The 22,011-nt window shown below is 46.0% G+C and overlaps 2 protein-coding genes across 2 annotated transcripts; one reads left to right on the top strand and one right to left on the bottom strand.

Annotated features, from left to right (window-relative positions):
* Window positions 1–10,924: 10,924 nt before the first annotated feature.
* On the top strand, window positions 10,925–15,686 carry LOC107527639 (mammaglobin-A-like). The gene is made up of 3 exons (XM_016200418.2): window positions 10,925–10,979; window positions 11,368–11,555; window positions 15,525–15,686. Exons 1-3 carry the CDS (start codon window positions 10,925–10,927, stop codon window positions 15,561–15,563), a joined length of 282 nt encoding a protein of 93 aa, XP_016055904.2. The 3' UTR covers window positions 15,564–15,686.
* Window positions 15,687–17,897: 2,211 nt separating this feature from the next.
* LOC107527567 (mammaglobin-A-like) lies at window positions 17,898–20,249 on the bottom strand. Its single transcript, XM_087822396.1, has 3 exons — window positions 20,195–20,249; window positions 19,619–19,806; window positions 17,898–18,059 (listed from the first exon to the last, which is right to left on the bottom strand). The coding sequence occupies exons 1-3, from the start codon at window positions 20,247–20,249 to the stop codon at window positions 18,021–18,023; spliced, it is 282 nt and encodes a 93-aa protein (XP_087678522.1). The 3' UTR covers window positions 17,898–18,020.
* Between the last annotated feature and the right edge of the window lie 1,762 nt (window positions 20,250–22,011).

Below are 22,011 nucleotides of genomic sequence, written 5' to 3'. Positions count from 1 at the left end.
CACACCCCTCAGAGTTCCAGGATGAGTGTCCAGGGGCTGCTGCAACACCCGCCACACACTGTGGCCTCAATTAAGTGATTGACCCTGTTGTGGAGGTCCAAAGTCAAAGATCTGTATCATTTGGGGAAATTTCAGTGTCAGGAGGAAATGCTGGCTGTGGACGGTAGAGGTGAACAGCTCTCCCTGGTCGCTGCCCCTGTGAGGGCTGCTCCCATCCTTGTCTGGTACCACATCGCCCCGTCTCTCCCCATGAGGTGACAATGCTGCGTCCTTTCTGGTGCTGAAAATCTCTCTGTGTCTCCTCCGTATACAAAATAATGGGTGGCAGTGAGAGGACCCCAGGAAATCCAAGATTATCTCCTCACCTCAACATCTGTAACTTTATCACGTCTGCAAAGCCCCCTTTGCCCTGGGAGAGAAATGACATGTTGTGGGTTTAGGGTGTGGAACTTGCTGGGGGCATCATGAGCCCACTGCAGCTTATCTCACCCCCGACACCTATGTGTCCACTACGTTCTGCCCCCTCCCTGGCCCCAGCATCCCTTGGACATCCTGTCCTTTCCATCCCCACAGCCATCATCATAGGCCAGGCCCAGACCCTCCGGGCTTGTGTCAGAGTGTCATAAACTGTCCCCTGGGGTGGAAGATGCCCTTCTTTCAATCGGCTTTCGTTTTGACACCACAGTGACCTCCGACAACAAAATGGAATCCCACCTGCTCCTGTCGCCCTGAAACCCTAGGGCTCATGTGCTCCTACTGCTCCAGGAAGAGCACTTAGCTTTAGTCCCCTGAGCATTCTCCAGTTGTACAGGGTGCGTTTCTACAGGTTCTGATGCAGACCGTAGCAGAGAGGACTACCTGCGGTTATCGGCTCTGGCCAAGGCTTTTACAGTAAGTGTGTACTTTGATCACGTCCGGAAGCATATATACTCTAATTAGTCTCTATTTTCTGAAACACATGATGTATTCAGCCTACCTCCTATGCTGGGTGGACACAGGACTCTTGGGGCTCTTGCAACAGCCTGAGAAACAGGGAGTGGAATTGCGCGGGGAGGACCAGGGCCCCGTCTGGCTTTGTACACAAGGCCTTGCAAGGCCCATTCCTGGCACCCTCTCACCTTAGCTCCATGCTCACCCAGTATATGTGCCCAACCATGGTTGTCTATATGCCATTCAGCCATGCTTTACCTTCGGTCACACCACTGCCCGTGGGCATGTCCTGGTCCCTCTGCCTCCACACTGTTCCCTGTAGAGGACAGCCGACCACCCTACCTATAATGTCCACTTCACGTCTCCTTCTTGATGGTGCCCTATCTGACTCTTGCCCCCTAAAAAAACCTTTATACACAGACATAATTTACACTCAACAACGCACACAGATACACATTTTATACACACACACACACACACACCCCTGAGATGTACACAATAAGACACATACAGACATTCACACAGACAGACATTCACACAGACAGACACATGCATTCACACAGACATGTACACACAGAGACATATATACAGATAGGTATAGTCATCCCTCTGCTATCACTGTATCTTTCTGTGATGTGGTGTTCATATAACAGAGTTGTTTGAAGAACAACTCTCTGTTTGATGTGCCTCCCGGGTTTTCCTTATTGACAATGTGACAACTTTTAGAAACTCTGCTTGAAACTCACAAATGGAGTTTAACCAGGTTACAGAACTGTCTTCTGAGGACTCTTTGCTTTACCTGTGAGCCTCTACTCCTTCCCTGGCAAGTGCTGTCACTGTCAGTCTCACTCTGCTCCTCACACATCTTCCCTCCCCATCCCACTTAAGCTCTTGGACAAGCTCTATATTCCCCACCCAAAGCACTGGTTTTGTCATAAGCTTAATTCAAGCAAACTTTCAATGGCTCTCCATTCTTAGAATATGAAACTCATTGTCTCCATTCAAAATTACTATGTGCAGGCCTGAATGACCATCAAAACTTCACCTTGTGTTAAAGTGAACACCTCCCCTTCCTCTCTCCCTTTTAATTCTACTTTTTCTCTCCCACATGCCAACCTTGTTTCTGACACTTTGAGGGTATAAAAATAGAGAGAAAAAGAAGACAAGCAACTTCTTAATTGACACATATTCTTTGGAGACTGGTCTAAGTTCTCTGGGCCAGAAAGAACTTTCTCTCAGGGGATACATTCAGGGGTCTTCAGAAAGCTAAGATCACTATGATCTGCTGTTGACTTCATGATTCATAAATACTCACAGCAAAACAAGTAGTTCTGGGAAAACTGTCAGATCTTCGGAAGACAAAGCATTGTCCAGGAAGAAAAACTCTGTGAGGATGTGAGGAGTGAGTTGGATGTTAAAACGCAAAGTCAAGGAGGAAGACAGAAAGGAGAAAGCGAGGCCCTCCAGGAGCGAGGACAAGCCTGGCAAAGTCTTGACCGTGAAGCTGAGCTGAAAGCACTAGAGGACACAAGTGCCCACACTCCTGTCGGCATTGTTCTGCATCGAGGCTCCACTCAGTGTCTGCTGAGTGGGAGATAACCTCTCTCTGCCAAAGGACAAATGCTTTCAGCGAATTCTCTATCACTGGGTGTCAAATCTGGTCTTAGCAATTTGATGCAAATAGCACATCACCCACCCTGTGGGGACATCAAAATATCTCTGGACATGGACAAATGTACACAGGGTTGAGTGCAAGGAGGGAGAAAATCAGGCCCACTAGAGAATCTCAGTTCTAGCATTGGAAATATGCATTATTATCCAGGGGAGCGGTTTGGAGGAGGGTGGAGGGGGTCAATGGAGGAAGAAAATGGGACATTTGTAATACTTTCAAAAATAAAGATAAATAAATAAATGAATAAATAAATAAATAAATAAGTATTACTAGATTGCCAACATTTTCACTGTGACACACATAAAGGCCAGAGGTTCCCATTCTGGAGGCCACAGTCAGTGAGACAATGTGGGCATTAGCTGTAGAGAAATTAGTGACAGATTAGAGAAGATAATGGTGTAGAAATTGAATGAACCATATGAACTGTCACATGTGTATGGGGATTAAATATATAACCACACATTTTGTATAAACATCAAGCTGTGTAAAGTTCAGGGTTTTAGTGAATGAGCCAAAAAGAATAGGCTGGAGGTAACAACTGATCCTGACTCAGCTTCCAAATCCGGTTCCATGACCCAAATCATTAGACGGATCCGGGTTAGATTGGATCAAGCTAATGTTTACTTCTAGGAAATTGAAGGACTGAAGTGGCCCAGGCCCTGGATGTCAGAGTTCCAACTGCAGCTCTCCTGCTTTATGATACCTAAGAGTCCACTAAGTTGTGTCTCCTCCATGGCCCCAGCATCCTTGGAACATTCTGTCCTTTCCAACTGCACAACTTTCATCATAGTCCAGGCCTAGTCCCTTCTGGCTTGTGTCAAAGTCCCCTAAACGGTCTCCTGGGGTCAGAGATACCCTTCCTGCAGTAGGATTTCTCATTGGCACCACAGTAACCTCTGACAACAAAGTGGGAATCCTACCTTACTTCTGTCACCCTGAAATACTCAATGTTTCAAGTAAGAGGACTTAGTATTAGTTCTCTACTTATTCTCCCATTATAAAGGGTATATTTGTACAAACGCTGATGGAGACAATAGCAGAGAGGACTACCTACGATTATCAGTTCTGTCCAATGCTTTTACAATAAGTGTGTATTTTTATCACGTCGGGAAGCATATGTACTCTAATTAGTCTCTATTTTCTGAAATACATTATGTATTCAGTCTACTTCCTATGCTGGGTGGACACAGGATTCTTGGGGCTCTGGCAAGAGCCTGAGAAACAGGGAGTGGACTGGCTCTGGCAGGAAGAGGGCCCCCTTTGGCGTTGCACACAAGGCTTTCCACAACTTGTCCCTGGCACCACTCCCACCTCATCTCCCTGCTCAAACAAAATCTGTGCCCAGCCATGGTTGTCTTTATGCCAGTCACTCATGCTTTACCTTGGGTCACACTACTGCCCATGGACATGTCGTGGACCCTCTGCCTCCACATTGTTCTCTGTAGAGGACAGCTGACCACCCTATCTGTAAGGTCCATTAAATATCTCCTTCTTGAAGGAGCCCTCTCTGACTCTCACCCCTTAAAATAAACTTTTATACACAGAAGCAAGTTTATATTCAATGACACACAGATAGATACACATTTACACACACACACACACACACACACACACACACACACACATACACACTAAGCCCAGACACACGCACAATGAGACACCCACACAGACACAGACAGACCTTCATACAGACATGCACATGAAAGGCATAGTCACCCTTGTGTTATCACTGTATCTTTCTGTGTTGTAGTATTCATATCACAGAGTTGTTTTGAGAACATATTGAATAAATTAATAATATAAAAACAAATGTTATCAACCATTATCATTATTTCTAAACTACTTCAGAGTTTACGTGCATCGGGCAGCCTATGGGGTGGACCTTGTCCAGGGAGGCTTACAGGTTCTATCTCACTGAGTCCTGACTACACTCCAGGAAGGGAAAGACTGTGACCATCATTGGACATGGGAACAAAGAATGTCCTACCCACTGCCCCTCAAGCCTGGCTCTGTGTCTTCTCACAGCTAACTGGGAAGATTTCAAAAGCAAGTGATACCCCAGCTCCACTCCAGGACTAACGTGTGGGTGTCTCCGCAGGTAGAGCCTGCATGGTCCCCATTCATCACCTCCACCTCTTGCACATGCAGCACCAGTGACTGTGGAGGCTGCTGCCTCATTGAACTGGGGGTAACACCAAGACCGTGTACAACAGTCAGAGACTCCCTGCACACCAGGGAGTCACCTGGAGACCTTTCCTTGGACACTCCTCTAGTTCTGCAAGCCTGGCAGCTGCAGGTCATTCCTTAGTTTCACTGTTAAAATGATAATAGGCTTTGGGTCTTGTGCAGGGACATTTTCTTTTGTGAGCTGCTGACAGTGTGGGGGGTGAGATCATGCAGGGCTCCAAAGGTGGGGCTGGAGGAGAGGCTGAAGAGTGATGATCCAATGGGTAGAGACCCTGTTTGGAGTGAATCTGGAAATGGAAAGTGGTAAAATAAAAGATCATGAGTGTACCCAATGGCAGAGAATTCCACACATAAATTAGGTGAAAATGGTAAATTTTATGCTGTATGCATTTTACCAAACACACAAAGTCTGCACAGACCATAGAGTTCTGAGAGGCAGCAGAAAGATACCTGCAAGTGGGAACAGGGCCTGCATCTCAACCCCCTGGACACTTTCCTTCAGCACTGTCCCCATCTCACTTCAAATCATGTCAGCTGTCAACTCTCTGCTTGATTTGTCTCCTGGGTTTTCCTTGTTGATGATACGATCAAATTTTAGAGACTCTTGCTCAAACTCACAAATCGAGTTTAACCAGGTTAAAGACTGGCTTCTGCAGAGTCTTCATTTTACCTGTGAGCCTCTGCTCCTTTCCTGGCAAGTGCTGTCACTCTCAGGCTCATTCTGCTCCTCACACATCTTTCCTCCCCATCCCATGTACACTCAGTGACAGGCTGAATATTCCCAGCCCAAAGCTCTGGTTTTGGCTTAAGCTTACTTCAAACAAACTTTCAGTCACTCTCCATTCCTATAATGTGAAACTCATTGTCTCCATTTAGAAATCAGTATATTCAGGTGTATAAAGTAATCAGAACTTCACCTTGTGTCCAAATGAACACTCTCCTTCCTCTGCCCCCTTTCATTCTACTTTTCCTCTCCCAGACGCTCACCATCATTTCTGACAGATTGAGGACATAAAACATTAAGCAAGTTCTTAATGCACTCATATTCTTTTGAGACTGGACTAAGTTCTCTGTGCCAGAAAGAACTTTCTCTCAGGGGACACCTTTGGAGGTCTTCAGAAAGCTCAGATTACTATGATCTGCTGTTGTCTTCATTGTTAATAAACATTCAAAGTAAAACAAGGTGCTTTGGAGAAATACAATAAATGACATCTGGGAAAATTTAAAGTATTTGGAAGAAAAACCAAATAGTGTAACAAAACTATAGGTACATTAGGATAAAGAACAGAAATATGAAGAAAAAGAAAAGCATGATAGGTCATCCATTCAGGAGGCCCAACTAACAGGTTTCCAAAATGAGAAAGATCAGGGTGGGAGGAAAGTCACCAAAGAAACACATCAAGAAAATTTCCCCACATGAAAAAAATGAAATGGACTAGCTCACCCATTCCCCGCATCATAACACATTTGTGTGACTTGGAAACAGTGTCCTGAAGACATGAGATTCATTCAGAATGAAACACTGAGTCACATGCAAGGATGGGTTTAAAACTGAATCAACACAAGATTGGGAGACACAAAGTAATCCTGAAAATTCCAAGGCTCTAACCTATAATTGAATATGAATAGAATTCTATATGCGGTCAGCTAGCATTTAAGCTTGAAGATACACAAAGATATTTCAGAAGTGCAAATCTTGAAGAGTTTTATCTCCAGTGAGCTTGCTCTCAAAGGGTGGAGAGCATAGGCTCTACAAAGAGACATAGATGAAAAAAACCACGACATGGAATCCAGTAAGCACAGGACATAAGCTATGTGCTTACAGATGAATCTGTACTCCTCAGAGACATTTCCACACAAGAAGACACAGTGAAGAAGCGTCTCATGGATGTTGTCTCTCAGTATTTACTCTTTGGAACAATGCTCCTACACCATTATTTCAAAATAAAAATTTATGAAATTATAGGAATTTTTAAGACAGAAGTGAAAAGAAAAGACAGGATTGAAGAAAAAGACAAAAAATGTTGGGGTCAAAATTTGGCAAAAAATAGGTGAATTGCTGCAAATCATGTCAGGTCAACTTGGAACCTACACGCAACCAACTTAGGAGACTATGGATGTACTTTGGTGAAGGATTAATTGATTCCCTCAAGCAATTGATTATCATGTGAAATGACAAGACATAAGACAGAGAAGTGAATAGATATATGAAGTATGTCACTAGAAGGAGTTTCTTTCATAGCAATTAGAGGCCTATAGACAATCAAGGAAAACAAAGTCCTTATGAGCTTACATTGTCCAGGAAGAAAAACTCTGAGAGGTGGTGAGAACTGAGTTGGATGTTGAAGGACAAAGTGAAGGAGGAAGAAAGAAAGGAGAGAGTGAGGCCCTCCAGGAGTGAGGACAAGCCTGGCAAAGTCTCAACCATGAAGCTGAGCTGCAAGCATAAGAGAACACAAGTGCCCACACTCCTGTCGGCATTGTTCTGCATCAAGGCTCCACTCATTGTCCACCAAGTATGAAAACGCCCAGCACTTCATGAGGACACATGCTTTCAGAGATTTCTCTGTCACTGGGTGACTCAACCACAGCTCTAGTACCATGGGACGTAGGAGGGTTGTTTTCCGAGTGGATGTCCTGGGCATCGCAGGCTGTTTAGCACCAAACCTGGTCTCACCCATTTGCTACCAGGGGCACATCCCTACCCTGTGGGGACAGCACAGTATCTCCGGACATGAACAAATGTCAACAGAGTGCATGCAAAAAGAGAGAAAATCAGCTCCAGTAGAGAATTACAGTTCTGGAAATTAGAAATACACATTATTAGATCTCCCATATTCCTCTTTTGATGCCCCAAAGGGCCAGAAGTTCCCACTATTGAAGCCTACAAATATCGAGAAAAAGTGGACATGAGCTGGAGGAAAAATTAGTAACAGAAGAAAGAAGCTCATGGTGTAGAAATCAAATGAACCATATCAACTGTCAAATGTGTGGGGAATTAAATATATAACCACACATTTTGTATAAATGTCAAGTTGTGTAAAGTTCAGGGTTTTAGTGAATGAGCCAAGGAGAATTAGCTGGAGGTGACAACTGATCCTGACTCAGCTTCCAAATCTGGCTCCTTGTCCATAGTCATTAGATGGATCCGGGTTAGATTGGATCAAGCTAATGTTTACTTCCAGGGAACAGAAGAACTGAGGTGGCCCAGGCCCTGGATGTCAGAGCTCCAACTTCTTGCTCTCCTAACCTGGCCCTATGCTGATCCCACAGTTCTCTCCAGAAACATAAAGTATGTGGTGTTAGCACCAGGATGTCAGGCTGATGCCTGGGTTTAGTGCTGTGAACGAGACTTGCCTTTATTAGAGTTTGTATTTGAAATGAGCTTCTCTTTCTAAATAGACCCAGTAATAAAACATGTTATATAATCAGAGACTTCTTTGTAGAATCTCAAAATCTGTCCCAAAAAACAGTTATACAACAACTAATTAAACACCTACTTTATCACTAATGTCACTCACTCAAAACCCAGGGGTTCAGGTCATGCCCTGTAGGACCTGAACAGGGAGGAAAGAGTCATAGGGTCAGGTGCTGGTTGCCAGGAGGAAGGTACTCAAAAAGAGCCATGGGTCTGGAGAAGGTGATCCCTAGAGATTCACAGCCACAATAGAACAAAAGAAGTTGGCTGTCTGTGATGTGGCATCAGGAATAAATACTGAGTTTCAAGCTAAAGGGACTCAGGCAAGGACAGTGGAGAAGTAGACTTCACATGGAGCCAAGACCCGAACAGAAAACTGTGGGGCCTGCACAGAAATCTACCTAGAGTCCACATAGGGCAGTTGGGCAAGTCAAGGTCATGAGAATCCATCTGAATCAGAAAGTGAAGGTCCATCAGGGTGAAACTAAGGAGGTCAATAGTGTTGAAAACTGTCTCTGGTGCCAGAACACCTGGTTCCTTACCTGGCTCTGCCACCCATTAGCTGTGTGCCCTTGGTCAGGTTACTTGACTTCTCTTGTCCCATTGTGTGCAGCTCGTGAGAAATGGTATACCTAACTCATGGTGGGGAGACCACACATCTCAGTTTGCTCACTCAGGAGAATCCTGTTTTTGGTTGCTGTCGCAGAAACCTGTGAAGGGTCCAACGTCGCAGCAGACAACAGGGCAGGTCCATAACCATGGGGGCACCAGACAAAGTCCTCACTGAGTCCTGTTCAAGGAGACAGTCTTCCATTTCTTTACGAACATCTTTCACTTGCTTTTGGAATGAAGATCGCCAACCACTGTCACCTGGCAGAAAGTACACACATAAGAACACATCCTTGTTTATGCCTAGCTTTTTCCTAAATCAATATTGTTCTTGACAACTTAGAATCCAGCTGAATGATGGAAAGAAATGAGTCTGAAATAATCCAGACAGAGAATAATGCATTCACAGGCAACTACTTATTGGATCATCTCTCAGTGTTTCACACTAGTTTCTTTTTTCTTTACTCTAAGCCAATGTCGTCTCTCTTTGTCCTTCATACCATCCCTGGTAAACTGATGTGGTTTTTGTATCTTATGAGGCTGTCCTGTCCCTCTCTGACACCAAGAGGCACGCTTTCCATGCTTCCTTTACCTTGCCAAGTGCCATCTGCGCTCAGGGCCTCTGTACTTGCCCAGAACATTCTTCCCCAGATGATCCCCCAGATTTCACTCTTCACTCATGCAAGCTAAAAAGTCCTGGCCTGATAGCCTGCCTGGACCTCCTTGCAGGATGCTGCCCTAGTGGTTTTTCTGTTGTTCATGACACAATCACTTTCCCTTTATGTCATATTCTATTGCAGGCTTGTGTGTTGACTTCCTGTTAGAGGTAAGCTGCAGAAGTGCAAGGTTCTGGTCTAACTTGTTCCTACAACTGAATCTGTGACACGTAGCACAGGGCTTAGTCATAGGGTAATCATGGTTGTTATGAACATGGATGGATAAATGAATGGATGGAAGGATGTATGATAGATGAATGGCTAGATTAATGGATGGATGGATGGATGGATGGATGGATGGATGGATGGATGGATGGGTGGATGATAGGTGAGCAGATGAAAACCTCTGATTTAGTCACGATCACCCTTTCTATGCCCTGTGCTGGGCTTGTGCACTGACTTTCTGCCATTCTTACAAAACCAGGCTTGGCATCGTTATGCCCCCTTTAGAAAAGAGCAAAGGGAAGCTCGGGACAACTAGTACCAACTTCCCCAAAGACACTTCATGATGAGCAGCTGCATCCAAGATTCATTCCACATCTGCAGGAGCCCAGACCCACCATTCAGCGCCGCCTCCCTTAAGCACCTGTAATTCTACTTCTCACGTCAGCTACTGAATCGGACGAACAAAAAACCCAGAACGCTAACAAAACTAAACAAAAATTAACTCTACATTTATAACTAAATTTATGAAATTCACATAACTAAATGAGATAGCCTTTGTAAAAATAGCCTTCAAAGAAGGTGAGGAATTATTACTCTTTTCCGACAAGGTACCTGACGGATCAAGTCTATGGGTGTGGAACGTCTGCCCTCCACAGGCACTATGTGGTATCACACCCAGCCTAGGTTTCTCATGACTCAGGAGGAGCAGAAAGAGGGTAGGAAGAGTTTTGCACCTTGAAGAAATAGACCAAAAAGAGGAGTCTCGGGGGTGTGGGGAGAGGACGAGGTCAAGGGGAGAGCAGGAGTGGCAAGGGGAGGGAGACCTGCAGGAGAAGAGAGAGGTAGTGAGGACCCCAATAACAATAAAACAAAAATGACAGCACAGGCTCAGGGCATAATTTGCTTTTATTTAGCAAGGCCTTCAGCATTAATTTCATCTAATGTCATTTCCGCTATTGTAGATCTGAAATTTCTGAGGGTTTTAAAAGTTCTGTCTCTTTGGTTTCTACAAACAGAGCACAGGCTGGCTGGGTTCCAGTTGATTCTTGAGTCCTTCCTGGGGCCCAGTGCCAGGTTTATCTGGTGACTCATTCCGCCGTCATTGGCAGGGATTCGGGTGCCCACCAGGAGAATAAAAGGAGGAGTCTGGGCCCTCTCCTCCAAAGTGAGTCAGTCTCTTCTTCCCTGCCACATCGGAGTGACCGGCCAACAACAGCTGCTTGAACCATGAAGCTGGTGACAGTCCTCATGCTGGCTGCCCTCCCCCTGTCCTGTTATGCCGGTGAGTACTGACAGGGCCAGGCTGTGGGTGAAGGCTGTTGTCAGGACCCTTGTGGAAGATCTCCTGCCCCCAGACCCCAGTGCAGAGCATCTCATTTCTTTGGTGTCTTCCTTGTTCGTGGTTACATAGTGTTTGGTTTCTGGGTTGTGGAAGCCAGGCAGCTGGGAGTGGCGGTGGTCGGGGGGAAGGAAGCAGATGTTTTAGGGCTCAAAGAAAATCTCAGATCCTGAGATTACTCTCCTAGAATTGAGGGCTCAGACCATTGCCCATAATCTCTCTGAATATCTGTCTCTACTGGGGTGTAAGAGGAGGACAGGCATCGTCGCTATGTCCAACAAGGATGTGGTACCTCTGTGATCCAGCCTGCTTTTGTGCACTTCCACCCCAGGCTCTGGCTGCCCCACTTTGGAGGATGTGATCGAAAAGGCCATTGATCCTACAGTGGACGCAACACAGTACGTCCAAGATCTTCAAGAGTTCATACCAGATGATGCCACCGCCAATGCCCTAAAGGAACTGAAGCAATGCTTTCTCAGCGAGAGTAACGAAACTCTGGACAACGTCAGAGTGATGATGGTAATCTTGGTTTGTTCCTAACAGCTTTTACAGCACTGCACAGGGACAAGCAGGCTCCCAGGTTTTTGCTAACTTTTTGAAAGCAAGTGTCGATCACATGCCATTTTATTTCAGTGAATTTAGTTGTTGGTGAGTGTGAATACTTTGACATCCAGAAAGCCACCCAAGGGCTGGGGTTGGTTTGCCTGCTCACGTTGTGGACTCTGTAGTGAGTGACGCATGGAGAGGGGAAAGAGGGCTTGAGCAGAGGCCTACCTACCTCTCAGCCTCTCAGAGACACCTGATTCTCAAGAAGACCCTCACTTGTAAGAATGATCAGCAGGAAACAAACAAACAAAATACTCTTGTTCATCAAAACAAGTAGTAGAACACTTTAAAGAATTTTCAAAAGAGTGCAGAAAATTCCATTTCAGGAAGATGCCTTCCGTCTTATTACTGCCACCCCCAAAGCACCTTCAAGCAACCACAGTTTGCTAGTGTGAGTGATTGCGTTTCTTGACCATGAATTAAAGCCCCATGAGTGACAAGAGGATATCATGGCTATGCATCCACCATGGGTGATGGAATTGTTGAAAACAAAAATCAGTAGTTAAACAATGAGATTTTTTTCTATTTAGAACAGGTGTTGTTTAGTTTTTTTTCTAGTATTCATTCCCTACCTTAACACACAACTGAAAACATTCCAGGGTAACAAGTTAGAAATATTGCCACAGCACAAAGATAAAAGTCTACATTGCTCAGAATTTTCTGACACAGGGTTTCTGGCAACATGGATAAATCTGGAGGAACTTTGATTAAAAAAAAAAAAAAGCCAGTCACGAAAAGAGAAATATTGCATTTTGTGTAGTAGGTGATCCCTGAGAAACAGAGATAGAACTGTGGTCTCCAGGGCGGATGGTGAGGAAACGCGGAGCTGTTCAGGGTCTGGAGCTGCACTGCAGCAAGGTGAGAAGATCCTGGAGGTTGGTTGCTCTGCAGAGTGAATGTTCTTTTTTTTAATTTATCTTTATTGTTGAGAGTATTACAGGTGTCCCATTTTTTCCCCCAAAGTGACCCCCCCTCTTCGCTCCCACCCTCTCCCCAAGCCTTCACCCTGTCATTGACTGTGTCCATGGGTTATGCATATATGCATATAACTTCTTTGGTTCATCTCTTCCCACCCTCCACCCTCCTTCCCTCTTTCCTCTGAGATATGATTGTTGCATGCGTCAGTGTCTCTGGATCTATTTAGTTAGTCAGATTCTTTTGTTCATTAGCTTCTTCTTAAAGAAAACCTTTCAACTTTTCCTGTAGTGTTGGTCTGGTCGTGATGAACTCCTTCAGCTTTTTCTTATCTGTGAAGCTCTTTATTTGACCTTCAATTCTAAATGATTGTCTTTGTCTTTAACCTTTGGCATTTTAATTATGATATGTCTTGCTGTGGGCCTCTTTGGGTTCCTCTTGTTTGGGACCCTCTGTGCTTCCTGGACTTGTAAGTCTATTTCTTTCCCCAGGTAGGGGAAGTTTTCTGTAATTATTTTTTCAAATAGGTTTTCAATTTCTTGCTCTCTTTCTTCCCCTCTTGACACCCCAATAATACAAATGTTGGGCCTCTTAAAGTTGTCCCAGAGGCTCCTTATGCTATTTTCATATTTCTGGATTTTTTTTTCTTTTTTCTCTTTTGGTTGGGTGTTTTTTGTTTCCTCATGTTCTAAATTGCTGATTGGATTCTCAGCGTCCTCTACTCTACTGTTGATTCCCTGTAAATTATTCTTCATTTCAGTTCTGTAGGTTTCATTTCAAATTGCTACTTTATTATGTTATCAATTTTCTCAGTTATTTCTCTAATAGTCTGCTTAAACATCCTTATAAACAAAGTTCTGAACTCTGTATCTGTTAGCTTGCTTGGACCTATTTCATTTAGTTCCTCTTCTAGAGATTTCTTCTGTTCTTTCTTTTGAGACATGTGTCTTTGCCTCCACATTTTGGCTGCTTCCAAGTATTTGTTTCTATGTATTAGGTAAAGCTGCTATGTGTCCTGGAATTTGTAGAGTGGCTTTGTGTAGTAGGTGTCCTGTAGTGGCTCAACCTCCCCAGTCACCTGAGTTGGGCCTTCTAAGTGCTCCCCTGTGTGGGCTGTCTGCACGGTCCTGTTGTAGTTGAGCCTTAGTTGCTGCTGGTGTCACTGGGAGGAATTGACCCCCAGACCAATCAGCTGTGAGGACCAGCTGCACCTACAGCCAGAGAGCTGCTGTGCTGGAGACACCCCTATGGAGCAGGACTTGCTTCAGTGGAGCTTTGGTGTTCACCAAGTGTGCCCCTTGAGTGTCACTTATGGATGTGGTAGGGTTGTAATCCACCATGGTTGAGTCTGACCACCAGGTGCACTGTCTCTGGGGCCTCTTGGGAGGTACAAAGTCAGCCTGTGCCAGTGCCTTGCCCAGGGCCACCCAGCATAAGCTACACAGCAACTGTAGTTGGCTGCTACTTGTGCTGCACTTGGAGGTGCCCAGGAGAGGCCAAGCTATGAGCCAATGCAGCTGCCGCTAGTGCCAGGCCTGGGGCCCTTATCAAGCCGTATGGGGCAGCTGCTGCTTGTTTGAGAGATTTTAGGAGAGTCTTAAGCATGAGGCTCCAGAGGCCACTTGCACAGAAAAGCCCCTGGAAATGGCCTGGATGAGCTGCAGGTGGGGAGGGGCGGGGCCTCCGGGAGTCATGGGGCGGGGCCAAAGGCGAGTCAGGTGCTGGCGACTCAAATATGGCGCCTGCCTGCCGGGTGTGTGCGGGGAGGACTCGCCAAAGGAGCCAGGCCTCCGCCAGCCCCTCTGCCCGGGAGGAAGCCGCCCTCCGCCTCTCGCCCGGATCTCAGGCAGGTTAGTTCCTCCCAAGGGTCCCGCGTCCTTTCAGGCCGCTGCCCGGCGCTGGGCTCAGAGGGAGCGTCCGAGTGAGTCCATGCCGGGCCCTTTAGAGGAGCTGCTGGGGCTCCCGCAGCCTCCGAGACCCTCAGGGACAGTCCCCGCTGGGTTCACAGCCCGGAGTTGTGGGGACGTCTCTTCCTGGCCTGGAGCCCTGGGCTGGGGGCCTGCTGTGGGGCTGGGACCCCTCCCTCCTCCGGGAAACCTCCGCCACTGAGATTCCCTCCCCGGTTTACCCCGAGGCACCAGGTGTGGGCTGCTGCAGCGTCTCTGCGATTCATCCCCTATCCCTACGCGTCTCCGCCCCTCCTCCCGGTCTCGGTGCTGCTTCAGCTCCCTGGTTGTGGGGCTTCTGTGCAGCCGGATCTCAGGAGGCCCTGAGTGACGGTGGTTCTGGATTTTAGTTGTATTTTTGATGTGGCTGCGGGAGGCGGCGGGTGCAGCTGCCCCCTACGCCGCCATCTGGTTTCTCTCCCAGAGTGAATGTTCTTAACACAACTAAACTGTACCTTTAAAGTGGTGAAAATGGTCATATTTATGTTACATGTATTTACCATAATTACAATTTGAAAACACTAACAAGCCTTTCAGTGAAAGGTGATGGGATTTTCCTTTGAAAACCCAGGTCAGACAAGTCACTGGAGTGCACGTCTCCCAAGGTCTGTAGCCACAGGGACGTGGGAGGCCTCAGTCTGTCTGCTCTCTTTCTACATGTAGGCCGTGCAGGATCCCAAAATGCACATGTTCTTGGGCTTGGGCTGAGATACTGAAAAGTGATAACACAGCATATTTATTGGATATGTTATTTCAAGGAAGAGGAGACATGCAGATAAGATCATCAAAGGGATCCCTGGTGGGGACCAGATCTGGAAGCAGCAGCACGTCTTTGGCGTCAGGAAATGTCTCCTGAGCAACAGAACAAATGAGATCATTTTGACTTGGCTTTCAGCACCAGCTCTCTGTCGATGGCTGTGGACAAGTCCAGGAAAACAATGAGAGGCCATGTTTGTCTTTCAGGATTTTCCTTTGTAAGGGGAATTGAAATGTGAGTGATGTCTCTGCTTCTGTTTCCCAGGAAACAATATATGACAGTAAATGGTGTGCTAGGTATTAACTTCCCACCAGACCTTTGGCTCAGACTGCAGAGATGTCAGAAACCGGCTGTCAATGGGTGGAAACCACACCAAGCTTTCTTTTTTGTCTTTTGATCTTCAGCCTGCAAGACAGTTGTTGAAACCTCACATACATTTTCATTTCAATAAAGAAGCTGCAAACCTAAAGTTCCTTTTTGGTTATTGATTAGAATGGAGACTCTAGAGAGACTCACATCACACATGCGTTCCTCACACACACCCGCACACACACTGGGACTCAATCATTCATTATAGAAATCCATCATTCTGAGTATTTTCCAACCACTGTTTGTGCATTTAAGCAAACTTTGCCTCTCATGAAGTAGACTCTTGAATTCCCCCACTTTTCACAAGATACGTGAACAGCATGGCAATAGCCTGGAATAGACATGATAATAAACCTTTTCTTTCTAGATCTTTGAGGATGACAGGAATAGAAATGACATATGGTGTTTGCCTACAAAAATCAGCCATTTGCTCTAGGTAGAAAGGATATTAAAAACAGTAACATAGCCAGTTTTTCTCAGTGGTTAGAGCCTTGTTCCGTGTACCAAAGGGTCACAGGTTTGATTCCCGGTCAAGGGCATGTACCTTGGTTGCAGGTTTGATTCCTGGCCTAGGTAGGGCACATGCAGGAGACAACTAATAGATGTGTCTCTTTCACATCATGTGGATACTCTCTTCTCTCTCTCCCTTGCACTCACCCCTTTCCACTTTCTCTAAGGAACAAAGGGAAAAAATATCCTCAAGAAAGGGTTAACAAAACAAACAAACAAACAAAAACAAAAAACCACCAGTAACATAATGAAGCAGAAGAAAGAATATGTAACATCATAGACAACTCATTTGAAATTGTGTAGTTAGAGAATAAAAAAGATAAAAGATGAAAATGCTTAAAGAAAGCCCTCAGCTCTACTGGGATATTATTAATTAAAGCAGTGCTTGCATTTTGGGAGTCCTAGAAAGAGTAGGGAAATAGAAAGTGGTAGAAAAAAAGGGTCTTTGATCCTGATGATAGGAGCATTGTGGAAGGTGTATAAATGTGTTTTTATAATTCCATGTAAAGTTCCTGTCCACTCAAATGAAACCAGTCCATGGCAGTTACTGTGCTCTGTACAGGCCCATGATGGATCTCAGAAGGATTGCGGGGGTTGGAATGAGCGCCTGTTCTTTGTAGGCCAGTCTGGTGCTCAGACCTTTAGACTCACTGTAAGTCCCCACTGCCAGCAGAAGACCAAAGAGTGTGACTTGTCAATGTACAGCGTGACATCATTAAAAACTGATGCTAGCCACAGAGACTGGCCTAGTCTCTGAGCCTGGGAGAGGCCTGCCTAGCCCCAAAGAGCGGTGCAGAGCCCCTCAGAGAGCCAAGAGAGGGCTGCCCAAGCAAGGTCTTTATCTCTGGTTCTGCGCTTCACCCCTGCTCTGGTACTTTCTTGGAACCATTGTTCAGAATCCCCAGTCCATTCCTCCCTTCCAAGCTGGTGACCACTTTGACTAGAGAATGGGAATCTCAGTAACTACAGTAATATTTCTCCTTCTGACTCCCCAACACAAGGCGTTCTACTGCTTCATCAAAAGGTCTACTCCACCTGCAAAAATATAGACCCCTCTTCAAATGGGCCAGGGTCAACCACTGAGCAAATGCAAACTTCTGCATATGAGTCAAAGCACCAAGACCGAGCATGGCCCATGAGTTCTTACTAAATAACTGAGTGTGCATGTGTGCGTGTGCATGTGTGTGTGTGTGTGAGAGAGAGAGAAAGGTAAAATATAAGCTGTGGGTGTGGGGAAAGGGTCATTTTGCCTGGGCCTAATGGTGTCACGAACCCGGAGGTGTTTTGGGAAGTAGGAGGGAGTTCAAGACAGGATTCAGCCCTGCTTTGCCTGAGTCACTTCTCTCACTAGCTCTGTTGCTCTCCCTGCACCTCGGGTCAGGGACAGAGAGCACCCAGGGAGGAGCCTAGCCCTGGTGAGCAGGGCATAGCCTGCACATGACATGGGTGGATCCGGGAACCTGAGGCCCTGAGCACTGCCCAGATGGCCCGGGGGGTTGGGGGTGATGAGGGGAGGACAATACTTTTCCTGAGACAGGATCAAAGCTGGACTACGGATGGTAAGGAGCAGAGGACCTTTCAGATTCTCTGGCCTTCAGTCATGGGGTCTGTAATGAATGATTCAGTTCTAGTGTGTGTGCGGGTGTGTGTGAGGAACGCATGTGTGATGTGAGTCTCTCTAGAGTCTCCATTCTAATCAATAACCAAAAAGGAACTTTAGGTTTGCAGCTTCTTTATTGAAATGAAAATGTATGTGAGGTTTCAACAACTGTCTTGCAGGCTGAAGATCAAAAGACAAAAAAGAAAGCTTGGTGTGGTTTCCACCCATTGACAGCCGGTTTCTGACATCTCTGCAGTCTGAGCCAAAGGTCTGGTGGGAAGTTAATACCTAGCACACCATTTACTGTCATATATTGTTTCCTGGGAAACAGAAGCAGAGACATCACTCACATTTCAATTCCCCTTACAAAGGAAAATCCTGAAAGACAAACATGGCCTCTCATTGTTTTCCTGGACTTGTCCACAGCCATCGACAGAGAGCTGGTGCTGAAAGCCAAGTCAAAATGATCTCATTTGTTCTGTTGCTCAGGAGACATTTCCTGACGCCAAAGACGTGCTGCTGCTTCCAGATCTGGTCCCCACCAGGGATCCCTTTGATGATCTTATCTGCATGTCTCCTCTTCCTTGAAATAACATATCCAATAAATATGCTGTGTTATCACTTTTCAGTATCTCAGCCCAAGCCCAAGAACATGTGCATTTTGGGATCCTGCACGGCCTACATGTAGAAAGAGAGCAGACAGACTGAGGCCTCCCACGTCCCTGTGGCTACAGACCTTGGGAGACGTGCACTCCAGTGACTTGTCTGACCTGGGTTTTCAAAGGAAAATCCCATCACCTTTCACTGAAGGGCTTGTTAGTGTTTTCAAACTGTAATTATGGTAAATACATGTAACATAAATATGACCATTTTCACCACTTTAAAGGTACAGTTTAGTTGTGTTAAGAACATTCACCCTGCAGAGCAACCAACCTCCAGGACCTTCTCACCTTGCTGCAGTGCAGCGCCAGACCCTGAACAGCTCCCGGTTTCCTCACCACCCGCCCTGGAGACCACAGTTCTACCTCTGTTTCTCAGGGATCACCTGCTACACAAAATGCAATATTTCTCTTTTCGTGACTGGCTTTTTTTTTTTTTTTAATCAAAGTTCCTCCAGATTTATCCATGTTGTCAGAAACCCTGTGTCAGAAAATTCTGAGCAATGTAGACTTTTATCTTTGTGCTGTGGCAATATTTCTAACTTGTTACCCTGGAATGTTTTCAGTTGTATGTTAGGGCAGGGAATGAATACTAGAAAAAAACTAAACAACACCTGTTCTAAATAGAAAAGATCTCATTGTTTAACTACTGATTTTTGCTTTCAACAATTCCATCACCCATGGTGGATGCATAGCCATGGTGTCCTCTTGTCACTCATGGGGCTTTAATTCATGGTCAAGAAATGCACTCACTCACACTAGCAAACTGTGGTTGCTTGAAGGTGCTTTGGGGGTGGCAGTAATAAGACGGAAGGCATCTTCCTGAAATGGAATTTTCTGCACTCTTGAAAATTCTTTAAAGTGTTTCAGTAGTTGCTTTGATGAACAAGAGTATTTTGTTTGTTTGCTGATCACTCTTACAAGTGAGGGTCTTCTTGAGAATCAGGTGTCTCTGAGAGGCTGAGAGGTAGGTAGGCCTCTGCTCAAGCCCTCTTTCCCCTCTCCATGTGTCACTCACTACAGAATCCACAATGTGAGCAGGCAAACCAACCCCAGCCCTTGGGTGGCTTTCTGGATGTCAAAGTATTCACACTCACCAACAACTAAATTCACTGATATAATGGCGTGTGATCGACACTTGCTTTCAAAAGGCAACAACCTGGGAGCCTGCTTGTCCCTGTGCAGTGCTGTAAAAGCTGTTAGGAACAAACCAAGATTACCATCATCACTCTGACGTTGTCCAGAGTTTCGTTACTCTCGCTGAGAAAGCATTGCTTCAGTTCCTTTAGGGCATTGGCGGTGGCATCATCTGGTATGAACTCTTGAAGATCTTGGACGTACTGTGTTGCGTCCACTGTAGGATCAATGGCCTTTTCGATCACATCCTCCAAAGGGGGGCAGCCAGAGCCTGGGGAGGAAGTGCACAAAAGCAGGCTGGAGCACAGAGGTACCACATCCTTGTTGGACATAGCGACGATGCCTGTCCTCCTCTTACACCCCAGTAGAGACAGATATTCAGAGAGATTATGGGCAATGGTCTGCGCCCTCAATTCTAGGAGAGTAATCTCAGGATCTGAGATTTTCTTTAAGCCCTAAAACATCTGCCTCCTTCCCCCCGACCACCGCCACTCCCAGCTGCCTGGCTTCCACAGCCCAGAAACCAAACACTATGTAACCGCGAACATGGAAGACACCAGAGAAATGAGATGCTCTGCACTGGGGTCTGGGGGCAGGAGATCTTCCACAGGGGGCCCGACAAAGGCCTGCACCCACGGCCTGGCCCTGTCAGCACTCACCGGCATAACAGGACAGGGGGAGGGCAGCCAGCATGAGGACTGTCACCAGCTTCATGGTTCAAGCAGCTGTTGTTGGCCGGTCACTCCGATGTGGCAGGGAAGCAGAGACTGACTCACTTTGGAGGAGAGGGCCCAGACTCCTCCTTTTATTCTCCTGGTGGGCACCCGAATCCCTGCCAATGACGGCGGAATGCGTCACCAGATAAACCTGGCACTGGGCCCCAGGAAGGACTCGAGAATCAACTGGAACCCAGCCAGCCTGTGCTCTGTTTGTAGAAACCAAGGAGACAGAACCTTTAAAAACCCTTAGAAATTTCAGAGCTGCAATAGTGGAAATGACATTAGGTGAAATTAATGCTGAAGGCCTTGCTAAATAAAAGCAAATTACGCCCTGAGCCTGTGCTGTCATTTTTGTTTTATTGTTATTGGGGTCCTCACTACCTCTCTCTCCTCCTGCAGGTCTCCTTCCCCTTGCCACTCCTGCTCTCTCCTTGACCTTGTCCTCTCCCCACACCCCCGAGACTCCTCTTTTTGGTCTATTTCTTCAAGGTGCAAAACTCTTCTTACCCTCTTTCTGCTCCTCATGAGTCATGAGAAACCTAGGCTGGGTGTGATACCACATAGCGCCTGTGGAGGGCAGACGTTCCACACCCATAGACTTGACCCGTCAGATACCTTTGTTGGAAAAGAACTATAATTCTTCACCTTCTTCGAGGGCTGTTTTTACAAAGACTATCTCATTTAGTTAAGTCAATTTCATAAATTTAGTTATAAATGTAGAGTTAATTTTTGTTTAGTTTTGTTAGCGTTCTGGGGTTTTGGTCCTCTGATTCAGTAGCTGACGTGAGAAGTAGAATTACAGGTGCTTAAGGGAGGTGGCGCTGAATGGTGGGTCTGGGCTCCTGCAGATGTGGGGTGAATCTTGGATGCAGCTGCTCATCATGAAGTGTCCTTGGGGAAGTTGGTGCTAGTTGTCCCGAGCTTCCCTTTGCTCATTTCTAAAGGGGGCACAATGATACCAAGCCTGGTTTTGTAAGAATAGCAGACAGTCAGTGTACAAGCCCAGCACAGGGCATAGAAAGGGTGATCGTGACTAAATCAGAGGTTTTCATCTGCTCACCTATCATCCACCCATCCATCCATCCATCCATCCATCCATCCATCCATCCATCCATTAATCTAGCCATTCATCTATCATCCATTCATCCATCCTTCCATCCATTCATTTATCCATCCATGTTCATAACAACCATGATTACCCTATGACTAAGCCCTGTGCTACGTGTCACAGATTCAGTTGTAGGAACAAGTTAGACCAGGACCTTGCACTTGTGCAGCTTACCTCTAACAGGAAGTCAACAAACAAGCCTGCAGTAGAATATGACATAAAGGGAAAGTGATTCTGTCATGAACAACAGAAAAACCACTAGGGCAGCATCCTGCAAGGAGGTCCAGGCAGGCTATCAGGCCAGGACTTTTTAGCTTGCATGAGTGAAGAGTGAAATCTGGGGGATCATCTGGGGAAGAATGTTCTGGGCAAGTACAGAGGCCCTGAGCGCAGATGGCACTTGGCAAGGTAAAGGAAGCATGGAAAGCGTGCCTCTTGGTGTCAGAGAGGGACAGGACAGCCTCATAAGATACAAAAACCACATCAGTTTACCAGGGATGGTATGAAGGACAAAGAGAGACGACATTGGCTTAGAGTAAAGAAAAAAGAAACAAATGAGAGAGCCTGAGAGATGAGCCAATAAGCAATTGCCTGTGAATGCATTATTCTCTGTCTGGATTATTTCAGACTCATTTCTTTCCATCAATCA

The sequence above is a fragment of the Miniopterus natalensis genome, chromosome 11 (genome assembly GCF_054644295.1).
Source record: "Miniopterus natalensis isolate mMinNat1 chromosome 11, mMinNat1.hap1, whole genome shotgun sequence".
NCBI classification, from domain to species: Eukaryota; Metazoa; Chordata; class Mammalia; order Chiroptera; family Miniopteridae; genus Miniopterus; species Miniopterus natalensis.
The sequence above is the reverse complement of the archived record's forward strand: the minus strand, read 5'-3'. Positions and strand labels throughout refer to the sequence as shown.

What these genes read in the sequence shown, in the direction of transcription:
- LOC107527639 (XM_016200418.2), top strand. Translation starts at nt 10,925, where the DNA reads ATGAAGCTGGTGACAGTCCTCATGCTGGCTGCCCTCCCCCTGTCCTGT. An exon ending in CCCCCTGTCCTGTTATGCCG is followed by an intron (nt 10,980 to 11,367) that starts GTGAGTACTGAC and finishes CTTCCACCCCAG; the next exon opens with GCTCTGGCTGCCCCACTTTG. An exon ending in ACAACGTCAGAGTGATGATG is followed by an intron (nt 11,556 to 15,524) that starts GTAATCTTGGTT and finishes TCTGTTTCCCAG; the next exon opens with GAAACAATATATGACAGTAA.
- LOC107527567 (XM_087822396.1), bottom strand. Translation starts at nt 20,249, where the DNA reads ATGAAGCTGGTGACAGTCCTCATGCTGGCTGCCCTCCCCCTGTCCTGT. An exon ending in CCCCCTGTCCTGTTATGCCG is followed by an intron (nt 19,807 to 20,194) that starts GTGAGTGCTGAC and finishes CTTCCTCCCCAG; the next exon opens with GCTCTGGCTGCCCCCCTTTG. An exon ending in ACAACGTCAGAGTGATGATG is followed by an intron (nt 18,060 to 19,618) that starts GTAATCTTGGTT and finishes TCTGTTTCCCAG; the next exon opens with GAAACAATATATGACAGTAA.